The sequence below is a fragment of the Biomphalaria glabrata genome, chromosome 11 (assembly GCF_947242115.1).
Source record: "Biomphalaria glabrata chromosome 11, xgBioGlab47.1, whole genome shotgun sequence".
NCBI lineage: Eukaryota > Metazoa > Mollusca > Gastropoda > Planorbidae > Biomphalaria > Biomphalaria glabrata.
This window is the reverse complement of record NC_074721.1, coordinates 28930235-28950842: the sequence shown is the minus strand read 5'-3', so window position 1 is coordinate 28950842 and position 20608 is coordinate 28930235. Positions and strand designations below refer to the sequence as shown.

Sequence of the window (20608 nt, the reverse complement as noted above, 5' to 3'; positions counted from 1 at the left end):
AATGCGATTCTAAATACTAACCAGTTCCTTGCATCAGAATGATTGAATCTTTCCAGAAGGACATCTCTCTGTTAACCTCTTTAGCTTGAATAAAAAAAAGGCCTGTTACAAGACATCTTGCTGAAGAAAAAGATAATCTTTGGATAATCAAGTCCATTACACATGCTCTAATGCCTTAAAGGTCTTTCACACTTGAGCACTCTTCTTACTATGAGCAATGGTGCCTTGTAGATGCTAATTGAATGAATTTATGAAACTCTGATTCCAGGAAAAGGCTTGATGCCCATTTGGAAAGCATACAACTTCTTCAGATCCTCTAGTTAGCTAATAAAATAATAAGGAAGACTGAAGATTAATGAGGAATGCTACACAGCCACATAAATCAGCATTAAAAAATATAACATAATCATTAACTCCTAATTTTTAAAAAGGAAGACAAAACTAATTTAGTTTACAAAAATCATTATATCTCAGATTTATTTTCTATTCATGAAAGATTTAATGGTTAATAAGTATGTAACGACTATTAAATGCATTATCATCATTGGATAAAATATTATAAAAGTTTAGTGAATTTTGTATTTACACATAATTTTTAATAATAGACATATTTCAATTTCAAGTGAATTAAAAAAATTAATTTAAAAAATTATTGTGAATTATTTTTTTTTTTTTATTAAACATGCTATGTCAACAGAAATCTTAGAACACATTAACATTTTTTTTTACAAAAGTCCAATATACAATCAAATAAGAACAATAACCATAAAAACTATAACCAATTATTTACATAAATGTACCTTATCATTTTTGCAATTTAGTTTGACAAAAAATCTTAAAAGCTTTGCTAATGGGATCATAATACAAAACTTTTTATGTGTAATCCTACTATTCATGTTATAATAAAATAAAATCCTAATAGTAAACTGAACAAGTAATCAAATGTTAAGTTTTTATTGGTACTTCAATGATTTGATGTCAAAAATTAGTTTAGGAATTTAATGTGAATGTCAAAAGACAATTTTAATTGACCAATTTGCAATGAACCTGTCAACCAGTACGCAATTAACTGAACAGTTTACTATATGCTAGGATTGAGAATATTTTATTTTATGCATTTAAAGACATTATGCAAATATGCAGTTTGCCATTTAGAGGGTTCCACTATAAAATTCAACATAAAGAAAATTTAGTGCGGCCAATCACACTTTGAAGGATTAGACTTTGGAATCGGAAGGCAGCGTCCAAGTTTCTCACATCCAGGTGGAGCCCAGTTCTTGAAAGAAAGAAATAATAAATAACATTATACAAACAAAAATTTATGCCAACAAAAATTTTTTAGGGGTGAAACAAAGAATATGAGCACAATTTTTTTTTCAAAACTAATTGCCTATTTTTTAGCCATATAGCAAATATAAGTAGAACATTTAGCGCAACTCAATCTATCTGATAAATGTATTTTGCCCACTGTCTTCCAAGGTATCTTATGCAACTATTTAATGAAAATATTAGACAAATTCAAGATCCTTTCTTTTAAACATACATATGAGTATTGAAATCATCTACTTTTCCCTTCAATATAAAATTTATTTTTGTAATTATATTAAGTTTGTTACTTTAACAACAGGGTTGGGTTTTAGTGATAAAACAACAAATTTACCATTACTGCATCATCACACAGGTTTAACTGTGGGACTCCAGGGACTAGATTGGCCAAATGTTCTTTCACAATACTTATAATAGATGGCATGTGCTTCTGATAAACTGGACTTGTGGGTCTGCATTATATATATAAATATATTAAATACATATGGGAATGCTATGACAAGTTTTAATTGCTCTACATCGCAATGGTTAGCAACCATTCTGCATAATTATCTAATACAATTCTTTTAATATTTCAGAAGTAATCATAATTCTATCATTGAAACAATTGTTTTTAAATCAAGTACATATATTTTGGTGCAAATTTGACATGACCAACATCTAATCTTTCGCATCAGAACAGGACACAACAGAATGAAACAACATTATGTTCCGGAAGTTAAAAATTGCAACTAGCAAATTCTGCCCTTGTGGAGTTTTGCCAGAGAATGCTCACCATGTCCTTCAAAACTGCATTCTTTATCAAGATGCCATAACAAACATTGGCCCCAAAACACCTCTATAGAAAGAAAACTATATGGAGAGCTGTCTGATTTGAAAACACTGCCTGTATATTGGTCTTGTCATTTGAACACTCCAATATAACAATGAGAAAATAGTGCAAATTTGAATGACCAAAGAGAACAGTTGCACAACATAAAATAAGGAACTCAGGATCTCAACTAGAAAACAGAACAATTTTGACTCACTTGATAACATATTTCTCTCCTGGGTCTGCTCCAAGGTCAAACAGTAGGGGCTGTAATGTATGATTTTTCTGATCATGGGTAGTAACTTCCACAACATTTTCACCTGGACAAAAATCTACCCCTGAACCCTAAAATAAAGAAAATAATAATACTGTATAACAAAATTTATTATTCCTTTATTAATTGAATGCAAAAATAATATTGATAGACACAGGCATGTATAATAATATATATATATATTATATATATTTAGTATTATAATTAAAATTTGCATTTGAGCATTCAAATGTCTTCTATAATAGTGGTCTTTACATTTTAAGTCCTGACAAAATATTAAGTTGTTTCTATTGCTTTTTAGAGTTACCTGGAACAAATACTTAAAGCTTTAAACTGGGTACATATAAAATATATATATATTTAAAAAAAATACAATTTGAAATATTTTTAAAGCTCTAATTATTTAAATTAAAAGCTGTAACCTGTATATTATGAGCCCATAAGGCGTTTACAATATTGTTATCGATGTCAATATGAGGACTTACAAAAGTATTCATTAATATGTAAGATGGTGAGATGAACCAACAAAAAGTTTAGTTGTTTAGCCCATGGAAAACTATAGCTGTAAATGGTGATGGAAAATACAACAAAAAAATGTATTAACATTTCAAGTGTTTGTGTGAAAATTTCTTTTTGGGTGGTAAAGTTTGGTCAGGAATTCAAAGCATTCATGTTTTTTTTTATTGCTAGTTAGTAATTATTATATTATAAATTTAATTATTTTGTAAAATTAATTATAGGCCTAGAATATATTGTAATGTATTTTTAAAATAAAGAATCAAAACTTTGACATTATTTGTTATAAATGAAAATAAAGTTAGATCTAATATTTTTTTCCCCAAAAATATGAGAAAATAAAAAATTAGGCTAAAATATATTTTGCACAATCAATATAAAATTAAAAACTAAATTAATAATAAAAACATTTGTGATACATGCACCACATGCATTCTTATTCTTTACTCAAAAGTTATTTGCTGAGTTCAAACATACATTTTTAAACTCACTCCAACTATTTGACCAAGTCCACAAGTGAGCCTTATATTGTCCCACTCTGACAGCCATCAGGAGATCTCCACGGTAATAAAATATAGGTCTGTAAATACAGTGTTGATGAAAATGTTAATTAAAGCAGTTAATGAGCTACCAATTAAGTTGTCAATTTTTATACAAATCCAAGAATACCAATTTACAATACTGGTTACTTAAATCCAATAAGCCTAATTTCTCAAATATAAATCACAATGAAGAACTCAAATGATTGCGTGGTTATTCAAGTAGTTAAATAAAAACAAATTTTTTGTTTAAACAAATGAATCATAAAGCTTAGATATACCTGGTTCCAGTCATCTCAAATAGTACTTAAGACTATTGTGAATTTACAAGCTAAAATCTTAGTTTTTAGTGGGTCAATCTAGAAATGGAAACTCACATTCTTCATTGAATTGTGTTCATTGTAAAATGAGACGTTAGATGACTATTTTTCCTGTATTTTTTTAAATATATTTTTTAAAGTGGTTTTAATCTATTTTTAATCTAAACAGTCTTTGCTTTGGCTGTTCTGCTCTTTGACATATCCAATATTCAAGGTAAAAATAAAATATAAAATAATAACTATGTGATATGGTATGCCATTTCTGCAAGTTTTCTAGTGCATCAAAAAATGACCACAAGGTAAGGCATCACTCAACCATTTTTTCTTTCTACCTTTTCTTCTACCCAAAAATATGGCATTTAGTCTTTCTAATGATTAAGATAACAAATAAATTGGAATGATATTTAATTCCTCTCATCTCACGCTAATTTCACAAACCTTTCAATAGTTTTCCCATTTAATAAAACATCTTTAAGACTAATGCCATCTATGGGCCTATCAGCGGGAAGAGAAATGTTGCTTAGATCCAATAAAGTACTAAACAAATCCATCAATGAACCAGTCTGGAAAGAAATCTGAATCAAGAAAACAAAATATAGGGGTAAAATGCTTGTCACTTTGAATCAATAAAGGAATTTAACAAACTTAAGTGATTAGGGATGAACATAATTAGTAGTAGAGTCTTTGAATACAAGACAATAGATAGATAATTATTAATACATTTCAACTATGGTGACTGTGTGTACTACTTTATAGTGAAACAAGATAACCAAATAAAATAAATTAGTGTTAATTAAAATGTAACTAATCAATATGGTCAAAATATTGTTTATGTTTTAACATTACTTAAAGTATATTTTAAATTGCATGTAGTGAGGTTTAAGGAAATATATATTTTAAAGGGATATGAAAGTTGTATTCAAATCTGTGTTATAATATTTCTATAATTTTAGTTCCAAAGTAAGTCAGTTAAATGCCCTTTATACTTTTTTTGTTTGAGTGTATTAAACAAGCAAAATATGCAGGTGGCAACTGAGTTTGTGTGATGATGTGAAATCCTTATTTTTCTGGACTCAGAATACAATGCCTTAAGAGACCCATACATTACTGGGAAATTAAAAACATTTTCAAGTCCAACATGTCATAACAGATACCAGACATTTATCTAAGGGGGATAGTAAAAATGGTTTGTCATTGTGCTAGTCTACTTTATCTGACCTATTCTTCTCTGGGAGATATAAAAATACAAGGATGAGTAAATCTTAAACCTTAAAATTTGCTTATTTCTTAATGTGATATCTTTAAGCCAACATCTATAACAGAGTCTTGGTGACACTACTATTCTCTGACAATTTTACTGCATTGGAAGCAGCAGCAAAAGCCAACAAGAACATGATTGCCCAACTTTCTGCTGGATGCAGATTCCTCAGGAGGCTGACAATTATTAACCATATATAGTTTAATGATCTATCCCAACAATCAATGAGCTTTGAAAAACTATAATGTAAAATCTAACCACTTGCTAGAAAGACAAAAAGCCTTTACAAATCTTTATCATCTCATGGACAGCCACAACACACACACACAACAGGCTGATAAGTTCACATTGATCAATGATATAATTATTGAACTCAAGACAATTACCTGACCACTTTTTATATGACTTGGCCAGAAAGCAATGGAAGGTTCCCTAGACCCACCTTCAAAAGTTGTCTGTTTGCCACAAAGAAAAGGCCCATTACTCCCACCTAATGAATATTACATCAAAAGAAGTGATTTAATTTAAACTTAAAATAGTTTTCAATGGCAAGATTCCTATTATTTTAATATTTTAGAAATTAAAATTACCAAAACACTGAAGCAGGACGTTTTGGCGCGAAGGTCGTTTTGGCGACGGGACGTTTTGGCGCTAAATACATTATGTACGTTTATTGTATATCCTTCATGCGAAATTTTGTCTTTTCCTCGCTTCGACTGGACATTTTCCATTTTTTATATAGACTTCCACCAGGTTTTCAGTTAGAAATATAATAGAATGAAATGGCGAAAGTTTTTCTAGTCTGCGTACTGGATAAAATGATTAGTGAATGGTCCACACTACGCGAGCTTCTAAAGATGTAGGGGCGAAGAGATTGAAAGAGAGGGGTAGACATTGGGCCGCTTTGGGAATTAAAGATTAAGGATTATAAATTCGCACCTAGGGATGGCAAGTAGAGTGCTAGAAACAGATTATCGTCTTACGCATGAGAGAGGGGAGGGGTGGAGGAAAGAGTATATACAAGGAGTGAAATGTGAACAGAAGAGCGAGGGCGGGATAGGTGTCACATGAAATGACCATTTCCAAGGAGATGATCGCCAGACGCATGACGCCAACGACCAGTGCTCGGTGCTGGTCTTGTCTTCATTTGTTTAACTCTACCTGCATCAATGCGAGATGTGTCACCCAAATCACCCCTACTCAATTTCTCAAAATATATCTTTTCTATCTATTGTCACCCATAGTGTTTGTTTATATTTGTGTATTCACGTTAGAGTTTGTACTGACCACATTCCGTGTCTTGATCTTTACTATGTGTGGAGTTATTGTCGTCATTCAGCGTGATAGAGATTTAGATGTTAACATGGTTTTTGTTATATTAAAGTGTGACACTTAGCTAGTTCGTATATTACACTAATGTCAAATAAAAAAAAATCTTTTGGAAGGAAATCCAAAAATGTCATCCAGTGTGATTAGCAGAACTCACATATAGCATGTCATTACCATTCAGGAATCTGACTTATTATAGGGCTATATTCATGAAATAAGCAAAACCTTTATAATTAAAAAAACAACAATTCGCTGAACGGTGTTAGAATTCATACTATACATACAATATTATGGTAGAATGAAATAAACATTGTTATAAAAGCTAAGTGCTTATTAAATAATCGTCAAATGATATCTCGCGCCAAAATGTCCCGTCGCCAAAATGGTGGGGCCAAAACGTCACGTACCGCCAAAATACAACTAAGATATATACAGTAAATACAATAGAATAATTTTTTGTTTAGATGAAATATGAAATAAACCATTAAAATACATTTTTAAATAATGTTAAGATTACTATGATGAATGTCCTCAATAAAAAAATGTAGAAATTTAATATAGCAAAAGCAGTCTCTAATTATATATAATATAATACATGTCTAAAAAAACTGTACAAACATGTCAGCTCATCTCAACCTTAAGTAATTCAAAAATATCAAGTTTAAGTTCATGGCTTTTAATTTAAAGAATATTATTAATTAGTATTATTACAATACTAGCAGACAAAGGCTTTGTCTGCAAGAGATGTGGAAAAATATGCAGGTATCAACTGGATCTGTAAAATCTTGTGAAACACTGCATTCCTCCTTAATCCTCCAGATCGAAAACATTGCCCTTATTATTATATAATATTATAATACATTAATTAATAACTCCGCCATAGATGGTCTCAAGCCCGGCTGAGAAAGGATGAGGGTTGGGCATAGGGCTAGCTACCCTACCCTGTAGAAACACTAGCTACAGAAACAAGACAATGGACCTCCAGCTGAAAGGTTTATGACATGTCGGTGAAAGCCAGAGTCATCTGAAAGCCAACAGGCCAATGACCATCATCTCAACCAGGACCACCATCACCATCAGTACAAGGTATGTCAGGACCATGTATGAGACTGGGATGACACCACAAGTGGCATGATTCAACCTCACCATCTTACGAACAACCCCTCTATAGAGACTACTGAGACACTATAGAGTGCCTGAAAAAATTACAAATACCATCATTAAGTCATATGAGGGGTGACTGGCAGAATAGTGCATGGCAGACAACTGACAGACACATTTGAAGTCCAAACAGGAGTGAGACACGGCTTTTTACTCTCTCCCTTCTTGTTTCTGATTGGTTCATGAAGACAGCAACAGACCAGAAATGGAAAGGTATACAGTGGACACTGTGGAAACAGCTAGCCAACCTCAACTTTACAGATGGCACACAACAGCAGATGCAAGAAAAAATAGGCATTGTTGCGGACAATTCAGCTAGAATGGGTTTTAACATACACAGAGGGAAGAGCAATATGTTCAAGATAAAGGCATCCAACAATACACCCATTACAGTCCAAGGTGAGGCGCTGGAAGAGGTGGAAAGCTTCACCTATCTTGGCAGTATACTAGACAACCATGGAGGAACAGATGCAGGTGTCAGAACCTGCATTAGTTAAGCTCGAGCAGTCTTCCATCAGCTGAAAAACACCTGGGGATGAAGGGAAATAAGTACCACTACCAAGATCAGGCTCTTCAACACCATTGTTAAGCCAATACTTCTATAAGGAGAACCACCATCACCGACATAAAACAAATCCAGGTATTCATCAGTACCTGCCTGAGGAAGATCTAGAATGACGAACTGTGGCAAAGAACAAAGCAGCAGCCCACTGAAGTAGATATCCTGCATCCATCATAACAAGGAAAGACTTAGAAAAGAAGAAGAGAGGATGGCCCAGAAATACATGGCATCGCAATTAGGAAGAGAATGCCAAGCAGATGGGCAAGACATGGGGACAGTTGGAGACAACTTGCCCAGGACCAAGATGCTTGGAGAAAGCTGGTTGGTGGCCCAAGCCCCAGACAGGATCACAGGCAGAGATAAAATGACATTAATTTAGAAAAAAAAATAATTTTTTACCAGCAGTTAAATGTATGCATGAAAATGTTATATTAATGGATGCATAAAAAACAAGAAAAATATAAAAATACTTTAAAAAAAAAAACAAAGCTTATATCAAGCGTAGTTGTACAAATTAGTTTGGATCAGTCATGTAATTAAATTTGTAATAGATCTAGATAAACAATAATCAATCGTTGCGATTAGAAATATTTTTATTAATTGTTTTTGTTTAGTCCAATTTCATGCTTTTAGCTTTCTCAGTACATTATGATCCTATCACTTGTCTGGACCATTTGAAAAGGGGCTGGGGGAGAAATAAAAGGGTATCTGAGTGAATATTACTGTGATCGCTTTTTATATGCATTAAAAAAAAGGTTTTATAGTTATTTTCAAACTTTAAAGCAGCTACCTATTTCTCTCCACAAAGTATAAAGAGAATTTATTCAACTTATACCACCACATCAGTCAAGTAATATTTCTTTCTCTTGTTCAATACCAAACAAAATAAGTAATTAGCAACAAATTTTTTTTTTTAATTGATTCTTGTTTTGTCAGGTAAAAGAAATAATTGTGCAAAATTTCAGCTTGATATCATAAAGGGTGTGGTAGAAATAACATGTACAAACCTTTTACCAGACAGAGAGTTGATATAAGTTTGTTTAAAAAAAACTCAATTAAGGAAATAACAAGCAATTGATTTTATTATAAAATTATTTATAGATATATTTTTAACATCTTGAGGTGCACCGCTGTTCATTTTTGTTAAACTGACAAAAAACTGATATTATTTTCCAAAAAAACGAACATTATAAATACATCATGTAATCAGTGTATAGAAAAGAGATAAATGGTGAATAGAATAACTAGTGCTGCATACAATTATTTGTAATAAAAAAGTAATATAAATGAACAATTCTTGAAAAAGGAATTTAAAAACAAAAAAAAAAGAACATAAAAAATTATTTAAAAAAAAACAACAAAGCTTTATATTAAGTGTAGTCGTATAAATTAGTTTGGATCAGTCATGTACAGTTCATGTAGACATATAAATCTGTGCGATAGAAATACTTTCACCAATTGTTTTTGTTTGCTTTTAGCTTTCTCAATGCGATTCTATCACTTGTCTGGACCAGTGGTGAAAGGGAGAGGGAACAAAGGGGTACCTTGGTGAATGTTTACATGATCATTTTTTAAATGCATTAAAAAAATGTCAACTAAGGGCGCAAGATTCCTCAAGGGGACTAATTAAACTTATACCACGACATCTGTGAAGTATGATTTATTTTCCTTGTTCAAGATACCAAACAAAAGAATTAATTACCAACAGTTAATTAATTGGTTATTTTTTTTAAATTGGTTCTTGTGTTATCACGTAAAAGATGTAATTGTGAAAATTTCAGCTTGATCCGAGATTGGGTGTGGGAGAAATAACGTGTACAAACTTTTTAACAGACAGACAGACAGTGAGTTCATATTAGCTTTGTTAAAAAGAAAAGTTTTTTGTTTTTTTAAATTAAAAATCAAATTATAAATGTCAGTGATATAAATAAAAAATATTTAGGTTTCAGAAGTCTGTAGGACGTAAAATAGAGTTCATCCATTTCCCTGGCTAATGATTTTGAAGAAATACATAGCTAGCACAATGACTAACCATTCACTAATAATGTTATAAAATATAATAACTTCTACTCAGGAAAACTTTTTCTAATATTTTCAAGTATTTTTAATTTGGAGTGTTCTGTATAGATATGAAAAGTTATTTTATTCCATTTGTCATTATTTTGTTATCTAGTTTATAATGAGATGTATTAATTAATATTTTAAAATGAGAGATTTTTCTCTGACCATAGCCAGCTAAACTACTAATAAATAGTTCATCTTAATTAACTTTATTGTAATATTTTCTTGGCTTTCCTCTTGCAGATTGTCAAACAAGGAAAAGAAAAAGAAATCAAATCACAGACCATTGCACCACAATCAAAGGAGCAATGAAACCCCTTCAGCTCAAAAATAAGCTTACAAAGTTTAGGGAGTGCTTATTGTATAATTACCTGCCCACTACTAACTATGCCTGGCCACCAGGCAACAGATGGCTCCCTCATACCACCTTCAAAGGTAGTCTCTTTGCCGCACAGAAAAGGTCCATTGCTGCCACCTGAGGTTATAGTGCATATCTTTATTCTACATATAGCAAATAAAAGTAGTTTGTATTCTATATTTTGACTACGCTGAGTAAAAGGATCTAGGCTTCTGGTTTTAAGTGTAAATGAATCAATAATAGTATCAAAGAATCTAAAGAAAGGCACAATATTTAGATTAAGTGACCAGTGATGGGGTCAAAATATGCACTGGCTATTTTTTGACTCTCAGATGTCTGAAAACTGCTGATATTAGATGAAGCCTCTTTGAGTTCATGCATGCATGCAATATGCTCTATTTTATGTTTTATAAGGATGACACAAGCATATATAAGTGTCTGTAAGTCTTGGACATTTGTTTAAAGCTAAATTAATTTAATCTAAATGAGCTACATACATTATTACATTTTTTTCATCAAGTTTTTATGAGCCTAGACTAATATATATGATTCTAAATCTAGACGTTCTGCAAACATGTGCTGCAGTCGCAGGATGCTTTCAGTCGACATGATTAAAACGTTGAGAACAATGTGTATTGTAAAATATCAAGCATAAAGGTTATTTCTTCTACAATTTAAAAACAACAAATAATGACTAGCATAAAAAGCTATTTTCAAACTCTAGGGATTGACTAGCATAAAAAGCTATTTTTAAACTCTAGTGATTTTAGAATAGACCAAAGTTCATGAGTTCAAATGAAAACCTGGCCACAGTTAGGGAAAATAAAGGCATTTGGTTGTTGTGCTATCCATTACTTAGCTGCTTTTCCTCAGGTCATATTAATAAGAATTGACTTACCCATTACTGGGCAATTTTTTTTTTTACTTATTATATTTCAAAATTTAAACCAAGAAAAATCAAACCCATAACTAAAAACATTTTTATCAAATGATTATTAATAAAAGTAAATTTGTGTCAATGAATATTTATCAAACAAACTGTAGATCTAAAACCTTGGTATAAATGTCTTTAAAGTAAAAAAATTATGAACATGTGCTGAACATCATTAAGCCATAATAAATAATATAAGTAGTACATTAATTTACTAGACCCATTCAATTTTAATTACAAAGGAGATTAAGTGGCCAGCACAACCATTAACTGCCTTTAATTTCCCCCCAAGCAAAAAAAAAAAAATTAAAACTCAGAAAAATCATAAAATTCCAAGCCACTTCCACCAGGGTTCAAATTAGCACTTTACAACAGACACTGTGTATATACTTGCCTTGTGTTTTAGCATATGTGGCAGCTCCGTTGTCAGAACTAAAGAACACAAAAGTATTTTTGGCAATACCAAAAGTCCACAGTGCCATCAATATCTGTCCCACTCCATAGTCTAGCTCTCTGACAGCATCTCCATATCTAAATAAAAGAAACAAAAAGTGTATATAATATATAATAATAAGGATACATAGGATTTAATGTACTTTTTTTTTATTTGCTTGAAAGAAAGAATTCTACTCACAATCCTCTCCTTGAGGTACCTAAAAATGAAGATGATGCATACAGAGGCTCATGTGTAGCATCAACAGCCCAGTATAAGAAAAATGGCTGGCCAGTTTTGGATTGTTTTTCAATAAAATCAGTAGCTTCCTAAGAGTGACAATGAAATCAATGATGATAAGAAATAAAATTTATAACAGCCAAAAGAGAAATGAAGATTATCAATGATCAGAAGCATTAACCATTTAAAAAACGGAATTAGAGAATTGACTTTTGGCACTTTAAACTTCTTGTGAAACAATTTGTCAATTGAAAATAAAGAAAATAATCCTAGATGTGAAAATCCTCAATCATAGTTAAAGATAGTACACTCTTATTTCATATGAATACAAAGTAGGGGTATGGGTCACAATGAATTCTTATGACACAGTGTACTGCTATATTTTCTGTCATCTTCCAGGCCTGTTCCACATCTTTACTTCTATCCTTATGCCTATTTTTCCTAGCTTTTGATATCTTAAAGCATTACGTTATGTGCAGTAGCAAAATTAGAAGTGCCTAAGCTATTTTATTGTTTATATCCTTTTCTAGTAACAAATTCAGCCAGCAGAAATTTACTATTAACTTTTTAGGAATCAGCCATGAATGTTATTCAAAAGACAGTATATATATTTTGAGCCTAGATCATTGCCAAGTTAAAGACAGTCTATCAACAAGAGCTGAAGTTCATTGACTGTTTCACCAAGAGTTTAATGTGAAAAGAAAATATATTTCAAATGAACTAATTTAGCTAATTCTAACCTTAATATACATTTGTGTTAGATTTGATTCACCTGTTTTTATATCAATGACAAAATCTTCAAAATATCTGGAAATAAAAATTATTATAGTGATCAAATTGTGATAACATATTTTAACATACTTAAAATTTGCATTTCTAACAAGCTTTGTGATTACCTACCTGCCAATCATGTAAGCGTCCCGGTAAATGGGTATATTAGGGGTGGTCTTGTCATCATAGGGACCAAAATGGCAATTAGGTGAACCAAACCATTCATCAAATCCATGCTTTAGTGGATGATAATGAGGCTGATGACCTAAATGCCTGTTAGTAAATTATTAGTAAGAAATATTTAGTAAATTTTTAGTTAGAAATATTTACATGAGATGGAAAAAAAATGAAATTTCAACAAAGGTGTTGCTAGTTATAGAGCACTTAGCTCTGGAAAAATAATGTGAGAAAGAATTCCTGAGCAATTGTTTTTGTAAATAAAATGCATTTATTTATTTATGCTGACCACATGATATGCTTATTAACAAATTATCCCAGAAACATAATTTTATATTAGTTTCCTTTTGGAGATTACTATGCCTCAGAGTAGACTTTATTTATTCATTTCATATTTTGAAATATTTTATTGTAGTTGACATGCAAATCACTTAGCTAGTGAGTTAAAGAGGCAAAGCACTTAATTAGCTAGTGAGTTAAAGAGGCAAAGCACTTAGCTGGTGAGTTAAAGAGGCAAAGCACTTAACTGGTGAGTTAAAGAGCTAGGGATAAAGTGCCAGCCTGGGATGAGATTTTTGTACATAAAGATGTTCTTTTGTACAACAAATACTTATCCCAAGCATATTCAACTCTACATCACTTGTTCAATAAACCTTAATGCTTAGAAGAGGAGCTTTGAACTCTATCTTTAGAAGAAAAACTCACCATTTTCCAATAATTTTATTGCGATAGCCATTTTGTTGTAGTAGCTCTGGCAGAAGAATTTCATAATCTGGAATTCCTCCGACAATGTTTTGTGGAGTGTAGGCTAAAAAAGTTAAAACCACAAAGCAACTGAATATTTCCCAAACTACAAAACGACAAAATGATAGAATGGGTTCTATTTCTATTATTTTGGAGATCTTGACTGAGGTGAACTGAGTCAAATGTATCATTAAGTGGGTTTAGGGCAGAGCTGTGATAAGACTTGATAATATTCACAAAAGTGTTTTATGTTTTAATGTTTCAAATGTTTCAGATTCAAAGATAATTATATCCAAGCCTAGGCCTCCTGCAGAACGGTGTGTCCAAGCAAACAAAAGTCCAGATCACATACCACAAGGCAGCCACCCAAGTACTTTATTTCACAAGAGAAAGGAACTTTTCTGATAAAATTTTTCTTTTACTTAAAATCATTTGTAGAAATATGACAATGAGTGAATCCAGTGTTGGCCGAGTTAAGAGTAAAGCTAGAAAGAAAACTCATAAAAATTCACTGAGTACATGGATATCAAAATAAACACTCACGTTTAAGTTTTTAGCTAAGTAAATGTAACTAACAAGCAGCAGAAGTTCTACTAGGCTTCATTTTTAAGTTTCATCTACCCAAACCTACTGGTTTTGAAGTGTTATTTATCAGTCTTTGCTCCTGGACTTAAAAGTTTAAGCAGACAAAAGACCTTGACTTTTAATAGAGACATTTGAGTCACAAATTTATGAGAGCATAGTATTTCAGAGGTGCATGTGAATCACCTACTTCAAACTATTGCCAAATGATAATTTCAATTTTTTTCATTAAAATAAAAACACCAAAAATCTACTCACCATTTCTTCCTGGCATATTGTTTGTGTAGAAGCCATTTCTAATGGGAAGACGTCCACTCAACAAAGCTGCCCTGGCTAGAAATATTACAGATTAATTTTAAGAGACATCTTTTTAAAAAACTAAAAAATCTATTGAAGATATTATTACTATTTGAAAAATTAGATGGTGTAACAAAAATGACTTGGGAGGAGAATTGATTGTGAGAAATAAAAGACAGAAATGGGAAATGAGTGATGGGCTTGGTCACTACTTTAAAAAAAAAAGATTTTGATGAAATATGAGAGCATGGACTTTGTCCCAACTTCTCAAAGAAAACCTTATCTTATTGCATCTTATATAAAACAGATGTTACTTCAAAAAAGAAGATGATTACATATCTATGTCAATCTAGTCAAGCATGTTAATCAATCATTGACTTAAAAATTGACAAGTCATTGGTTTTCCTGTCTGACTAAGGCAACCTAGACTCCATGCTCTAATAGCACTAGGGAAGGAGAATTTGTACAAATTTGTCCTAGCATATGGATTAAGTCATGTGCCTTTATCTTTGTGTCTTTCTCTGAGTATTTTACTAGGTTTTGTTTGTGTATTTGAAGATTATGGTTCAATGTTTTATGTATAATGCTATTTTACTTTTAAGTCTTCTATCCTGAAGGCTTTCTAAATTTAGTGATTTTACTAAAGGTGTTACTCAAATCAAATGTGAAAATTATTTGTTATGAATCTTACTCTCTATTTTGTGTCTCATCCAGTTTCATAATGTTTTCTTGAGTTGATAAGTGGTAAGTTATTTTGGCCTGTGTAATTTATCAATACCAAGACCATGCAACATCATTGATCAATCTATTGATATTCTATGATTGATCTGCTATATCATACACATACATTTCAATCAATTGTTATTCTATGATTGATCTGCTGTATCATACACATAGGCCAACAGTTCAATCCATTGTTATTCCTTAATTACTTATCACTCTTACAAGGAGAGCACAAAGGATTGGCTGAATAAAAATCTGGAAAAAGCATTCCTTCTGCTGCCATCTGATCTAAATTTGGGGTTTCTTTGTTAGGTTCACCAAAAACACCAAGATCACCCCAACCCATCTAAGAGATAAATTTGAAAAAAAAATTATTGGTTATGATGGATATATGATGGATGTAAAATAACATTTTCAAAATATCAAATATATTGCTTTTGTAGATATTTTATCAAATAATTTTTTTATTTTTTTTGGGTCATATGAAGCCAGCATTGACTGAATATGTGTAAAAATTTGTAAAAACAAAATGAAATGTTACTATAACTGTATTATTTTTGTATTGAAGCTGGAGGTTAAAAAAAAAAAAAGAAAATAGAAGTCTTGGAAGTCTTGACCAAAACCAACATAGAGGTTATGAAATACTTTAACCCAAAACCAACATAGAGGTTATGAAATACTTTAACATTTAATTGAAGCCAAAGAAAATTCAGTGATTGTAAAATTAATTTTTTAAGGGTGTTAATGGAAGTAAGTATAAATTAAGAGATACTAGAATTATCAAACAGAAGTATAATATGCTTTTGTATGTGGCAGGTTGATATAAGCAAGCTACTCTAATTCAATGTAAAATATGTACTATAAATAATGGGCCAAATAAAATTTGGGGAGTGTTAAAGTTCGGACTCAATCTCATGTGAGTGTTCGATGAGCAGGATGCAATAATAAAAAGTCTTCAGACAAAAAGCATCAGAGAGCCTTTCAGATATTTTGATAAAGAGCTGAATGTAGGACTTTTTCTAAGACAAGAGCGTGGGGAAAATAAATATAGTGGGTTAAAAGGGGGTTTCAGAGAGAGAGAGAGAGAGAGAAAGAAGGAGATATATTTAAGGAAAAATCGTGAGCTGTTTCATTAACAAATACAATAATTCAAAGGATAAAAATTATGTTAGGAGGACCTTTAAAACGTGGCCCATTAATTGGAAGCTCAAAAAAAAAAAAAAGGATAGGGATATGTTCCTTCAATAATAAACAATATAGAAAACCTGGGAACAGGCAATATAATGCTAGTATCTAGATCTATTAATTATAATATATATATTTTAAATCACTAAAATTATTACATAGATATATATTTATATATAATATAGAGATCTTTGTCAATATGGCATGTAGCCTAGATGCCATGCTAGATAATAATAGATTTAGATGATATATATCTTCAATCTTGACCGAAATCAATAACTTCAATTTCAAGGGCACTAATAATTTAATTTAATTTACTATATGCCCATAGCCATAGGTCTATTAAAGTCTATTAATATTAAAAAAAGATATTATCTAGAGCGAGGGAGGAGTGACTTGAGTGAGCTTCAATAACTTTTTTCAAAGGCACTAATTTAATATAGATCTCTATAAGTATAGTATAAGTCTATATATATAGCATAGGCTAATAATAATAATATATAAATATATATATTATAATTATTATCTAGAGGAGAGTCTAAATCTAGGTCCACTTAAATAGATATATAACAATAAATGCATTTAGTTTTTACATCATCCATTAGCAATATTACGAAGTTGGGCTTTCCACCATCATTAAATTGATTGTTTTTGTTTATTATTTTCATCTTTTCCGCCAGCTCCGTGATCTCTAATTTGTCCATTAATATGATTAATTTGAACAACTGCTGTGATTAAAACAGCTATCCATAAAACCATGGATCTAGATTTTATATTAAACTTTAAATGTTCTGCTAACATAATTAGAGCTCTAACCACTTATCATGACTTATGTAATCTATAGATCTAGATCAAATCATTTAAAATTAAAATGTATAATTTTCATATTCAAGACTGAGAAGAGTGAGATGAAATCATGAACCACACAATTCTATAAAGTTAGTCACATGAGCCAGTAAAGTCATGTGATCATTCTAAAAATAAAAAAATATATATAAATACTTGAATCGAGATATCTTATTCTTAATATGTGGCATTTTACGTCTAGAGAGACGATCTTTTCCCTTTGTGCATGACTAAAGATTCCAATCCTTGATACACAGCTGCGGTCACAGGTTGGGCATCTGTAATCGCCAAGCGCCGTTGCATTTAAATTCACCATTCTTTCTACTCTGTTGTGTATGGCATCATTTATGCACGCTCTCCATGTGGATCAATCCAGTGCCGCCGTTTTCCCAGCTAGTGTCGATTTATCGAGATGTAGCCTACGCAAAAAGTCACTGTCAGAGGTCCAGTGTCTGCAGTCATTCTGGTGCCAAGAGATCGAAAAACCAAGCATCACATATGGATCTATATCGAGCTCCAGATATAGATATGTCACACTATTGTGTAAACTGCTTAATCTAAATGCGGCGCTATTATCTTACCGAATAAATTACATACCCTACATTCCTATTTTAAAATATTTGCAGTAACATCTAGCTAGATGAAGTGTAATATATGTTTGACTCTTTTGTAGGCTTTTAAATTGATGTTTCGAGTGTTACTTCGGAATTAAAGATGGCATCCTCATTTCGGCTAGAGCAATATATAGGCATAATCCTTTCGCAGAACAGAGGATAAAGCGATGAGCAGGCCCGGGTTACGGTTAGGAACCATCCAGAGTGCATGAACCACACGACCAGGCAGCCATCCTAGCTGGTCAAGATTTACAGTCTGTAATAATTAGGCCTAATATAATTCTATAAATCCCGGACAAAATGCTTCAGCCTTAACGTAGGCTAACGTACGTAGCACTCGGGTGGAAACTCACTGGAAACGGTCGTTAGAGGAGATCGACGAGGCCATAATATACCGGAATTTAAAACAGAACCTCGATATCCGTTGGGATGCCTATATAAGGACCAAGTCCACTGGCGGGGATGGAAGAAAGCTCTAACAAACATGTCACTTTCCACACACCATTCCTCGTCAATTTCAAGGGGCCGTTTTTATGGTATGAATGTGGAGTTTCCCCAGTGCGCCCATCTTTTAAAAATTGGCCTAGCTTCTAACCCGAGCGTCTTGGGATACGAATCATTGGGAGGCTTTTAATTTATGTACCTACTAGTAATAGGAATGTAAAAATGTAGGCTACATCTGATTGGAGCTTTCCCAGGAAGTTTGTTCAGACAAGCAGATATGGAGTCAAGCTTCCGTGGGCGTATAGGCCTAGAGTTCCAAAAAAGACTTGACTCTTACAACGATTATGAATGGAAGCTCTCACTGCATAGTGAAGCCGTTCTATTAGACTCTACCATTTGCTTGACGTGTTTCGGGTGTTCCTTCTGAGTTGAACATAATCTATTTCCTAGATCTAGTTAAAACCCCCCGCAAGACGACAGGCTCATACCTGGCAAGGTATGAACCCGGGACCATCGAAACGATAGTCCAGCGTACAAACTGATCTACCATAGACAGCCACCCTTTAAGGTGATGAGGACAGTAACGAACAAGAAGAAAACTCTATAGGCCTATATGGCCAGTTCATATATAGGCCTATATGGCCAGTTCATATATAGGCCTATATGGCCAGTTCATCTATAGGCCTATATGGCCAGTTCATATATAGGCCTATATGGCCAGTTCATCTATAGGTCTATATGGCCAGTTCATATATAGGTCTATATGGCCAGTTCATCTATAGGTCTATATGGCCAGTTCATCTATAGGTCTATATGGCCAGTTCATCTATAGGCCTATATGGCCAGTTCATCTATAGGCCTATATGGCCAGTTCATATATAGGCCTATATGGCCAGTTCATATATAGGCCTATATGGCCAGTTCATATATAGGTCTATATGGCCAGTTCATCTATAGGCCTATATGGCCAGTTCATCTATAGGTCTATATGGCCAGTTCATCTATAGGCCTATATATATATGGCCAGTTCATCTATAGGCCTATATGGCCAGTTCATCTATAGGCCTATATGGCCAGTTCATATATAGGCCTATATGGCCAGTTCATATATAGGCCTATATGGCCAGTTCATATATAGGCCTAAATTTAGTAATTAATGTTTATAAACTTTAAATAGATTATATCTTACAATTAGGCGAAGTGTGTCATATCAGGTCACACGTTGAATGGCTCGTTAACTTGAAAAGAAATATATCTTAGATTTACAAGAATCCTAGCCATATTTTATTTTATTGTGTCTTTCTGTGAGTAATTCTATTTTAGTAGGTTTTCCCTTCGCATATATCATACTGTGTTGGACTATTGGGCACCACACACGATCAAGACCAAGACTTTCTTCATTTCTCTTTGTCTGTTACCTTTAGTGGCCTACTAGAATCTCTGTTAATGACGTGCCCCTTTCATTTTTAATTTTGTCTTCCCATCGCTTTCAATGTCTGCCTCTTCTTTTTCTTGGTACGTTACTGTTCCCTGAATTAAGGTCTTTGCAAGCCCTGAAGCGCATCGCTAAGTTTTTGGGGGCCGAGGGCTATGACTAAGGTCTTTCCTGTTTGTTTTGACCTTTGTAAGTGCTGCTGCGGATTGTGCAGTTCTGGTCAGTAGTCCAGGTTTTGTTTCTTCGTTTGAAACGAGAGCTCTAAAACATTTAAAACTTTTGATGCTAGCCAGCTTTTCGTCTCCAGTACTGATGTCGATTTTAAAGCCTTATGTTGTTTATTGATCATAATGATTGTTTTTGGCATTGATGTGTATGCTACAGGGCTTTGCTTGAATGGCTTATGAGGCTTTTGGTGCGATAGTTTTGGCAGATTTGCAAATTTCCCTACATAATCTGCTCAAAGTAAAATAAAAACAATGTATTGCTATGTGATGAAGTGGGACACAACCTGGATAATGAGTGATTGGGTCCAGGGCTAGGGACACTCTTTTGACTGTTACAAATCTTAAAAAAGTGCGTATGATACTACTTCGAGTGAAGAATCAGATATTCGTCTGTGTTGGTTACTGCAGTAACTCTGGATCTCCTAATGTTTCAAATTTATACAA

General features: G+C 32.5%; 1 protein-coding gene across 4 annotated transcripts; it reads right to left on the bottom strand.

The window, feature by feature from the left end:
* Positions 1–577: 577 nt before the first annotated feature.
* Positions 578–20295, bottom strand: LOC106058711 (N-acetylgalactosamine-6-sulfatase-like). Of its 4 annotated transcripts, XM_056005050.1 has the most exons (15): positions 20289–20295; positions 17192–17236; positions 15636–15759; positions 14652–14726; positions 13773–13875; positions 13020–13163; positions 12860–12926; positions 12081–12208; positions 11841–11977; positions 5431–5534; positions 4225–4361; positions 3405–3507; positions 2355–2482; positions 1661–1778; positions 589–1276 (listed from the first exon to the last, which is right to left on the bottom strand). In XM_056005050.1, exons 2-15 carry the CDS (start codon positions 17198–17200, stop codon positions 1190–1192), a joined length of 1464 nt encoding a protein of 487 aa, XP_055861025.1. In that variant the 5' UTR covers positions 17201–17236; positions 20289–20295; the 3' UTR covers positions 589–1189. The 4 variants fall into 4 exon arrangements, with proteins under 4 accessions (XP_055861026.1, XP_055861024.1, XP_055861023.1 ...); XM_056005049.1 differs by lacking the exons at positions 5431–5534; positions 20289–20295 and adding an exon at positions 10529–10632 and having other exon boundaries at positions 581–1276; positions 17192–17542; XM_056005048.1 differs by lacking the exon at positions 20289–20295 and having other exon boundaries at positions 587–1276; positions 17192–17541.
* Between the last annotated feature and the right edge of the window lie 313 nt (positions 20296–20608).

Excerpts from the sequence above, each read along its gene's own strand:
- LOC106058711 (XM_056005049.1), bottom strand. The coding sequence starts at position 17,302 with ATGGACAAATTAGAGATCACGGAGCTGGCGGAAAAGATGAAAATAATA. Across the intron at positions 1,779-2,354 it reads GGAGAGAAATATGTTATCAA|ACCCACAAGTCCAGTTTATC; the intron begins GTGAGTCAAAAT and ends TATATAATGCAG. Across the intron at positions 1,277-1,660 it reads TGTGTGATGATGCAGTAATG|AACTGGGCTCCACCTGGATG; the intron begins GTAAATTTGTTG and ends CTTTCTTTCAAG.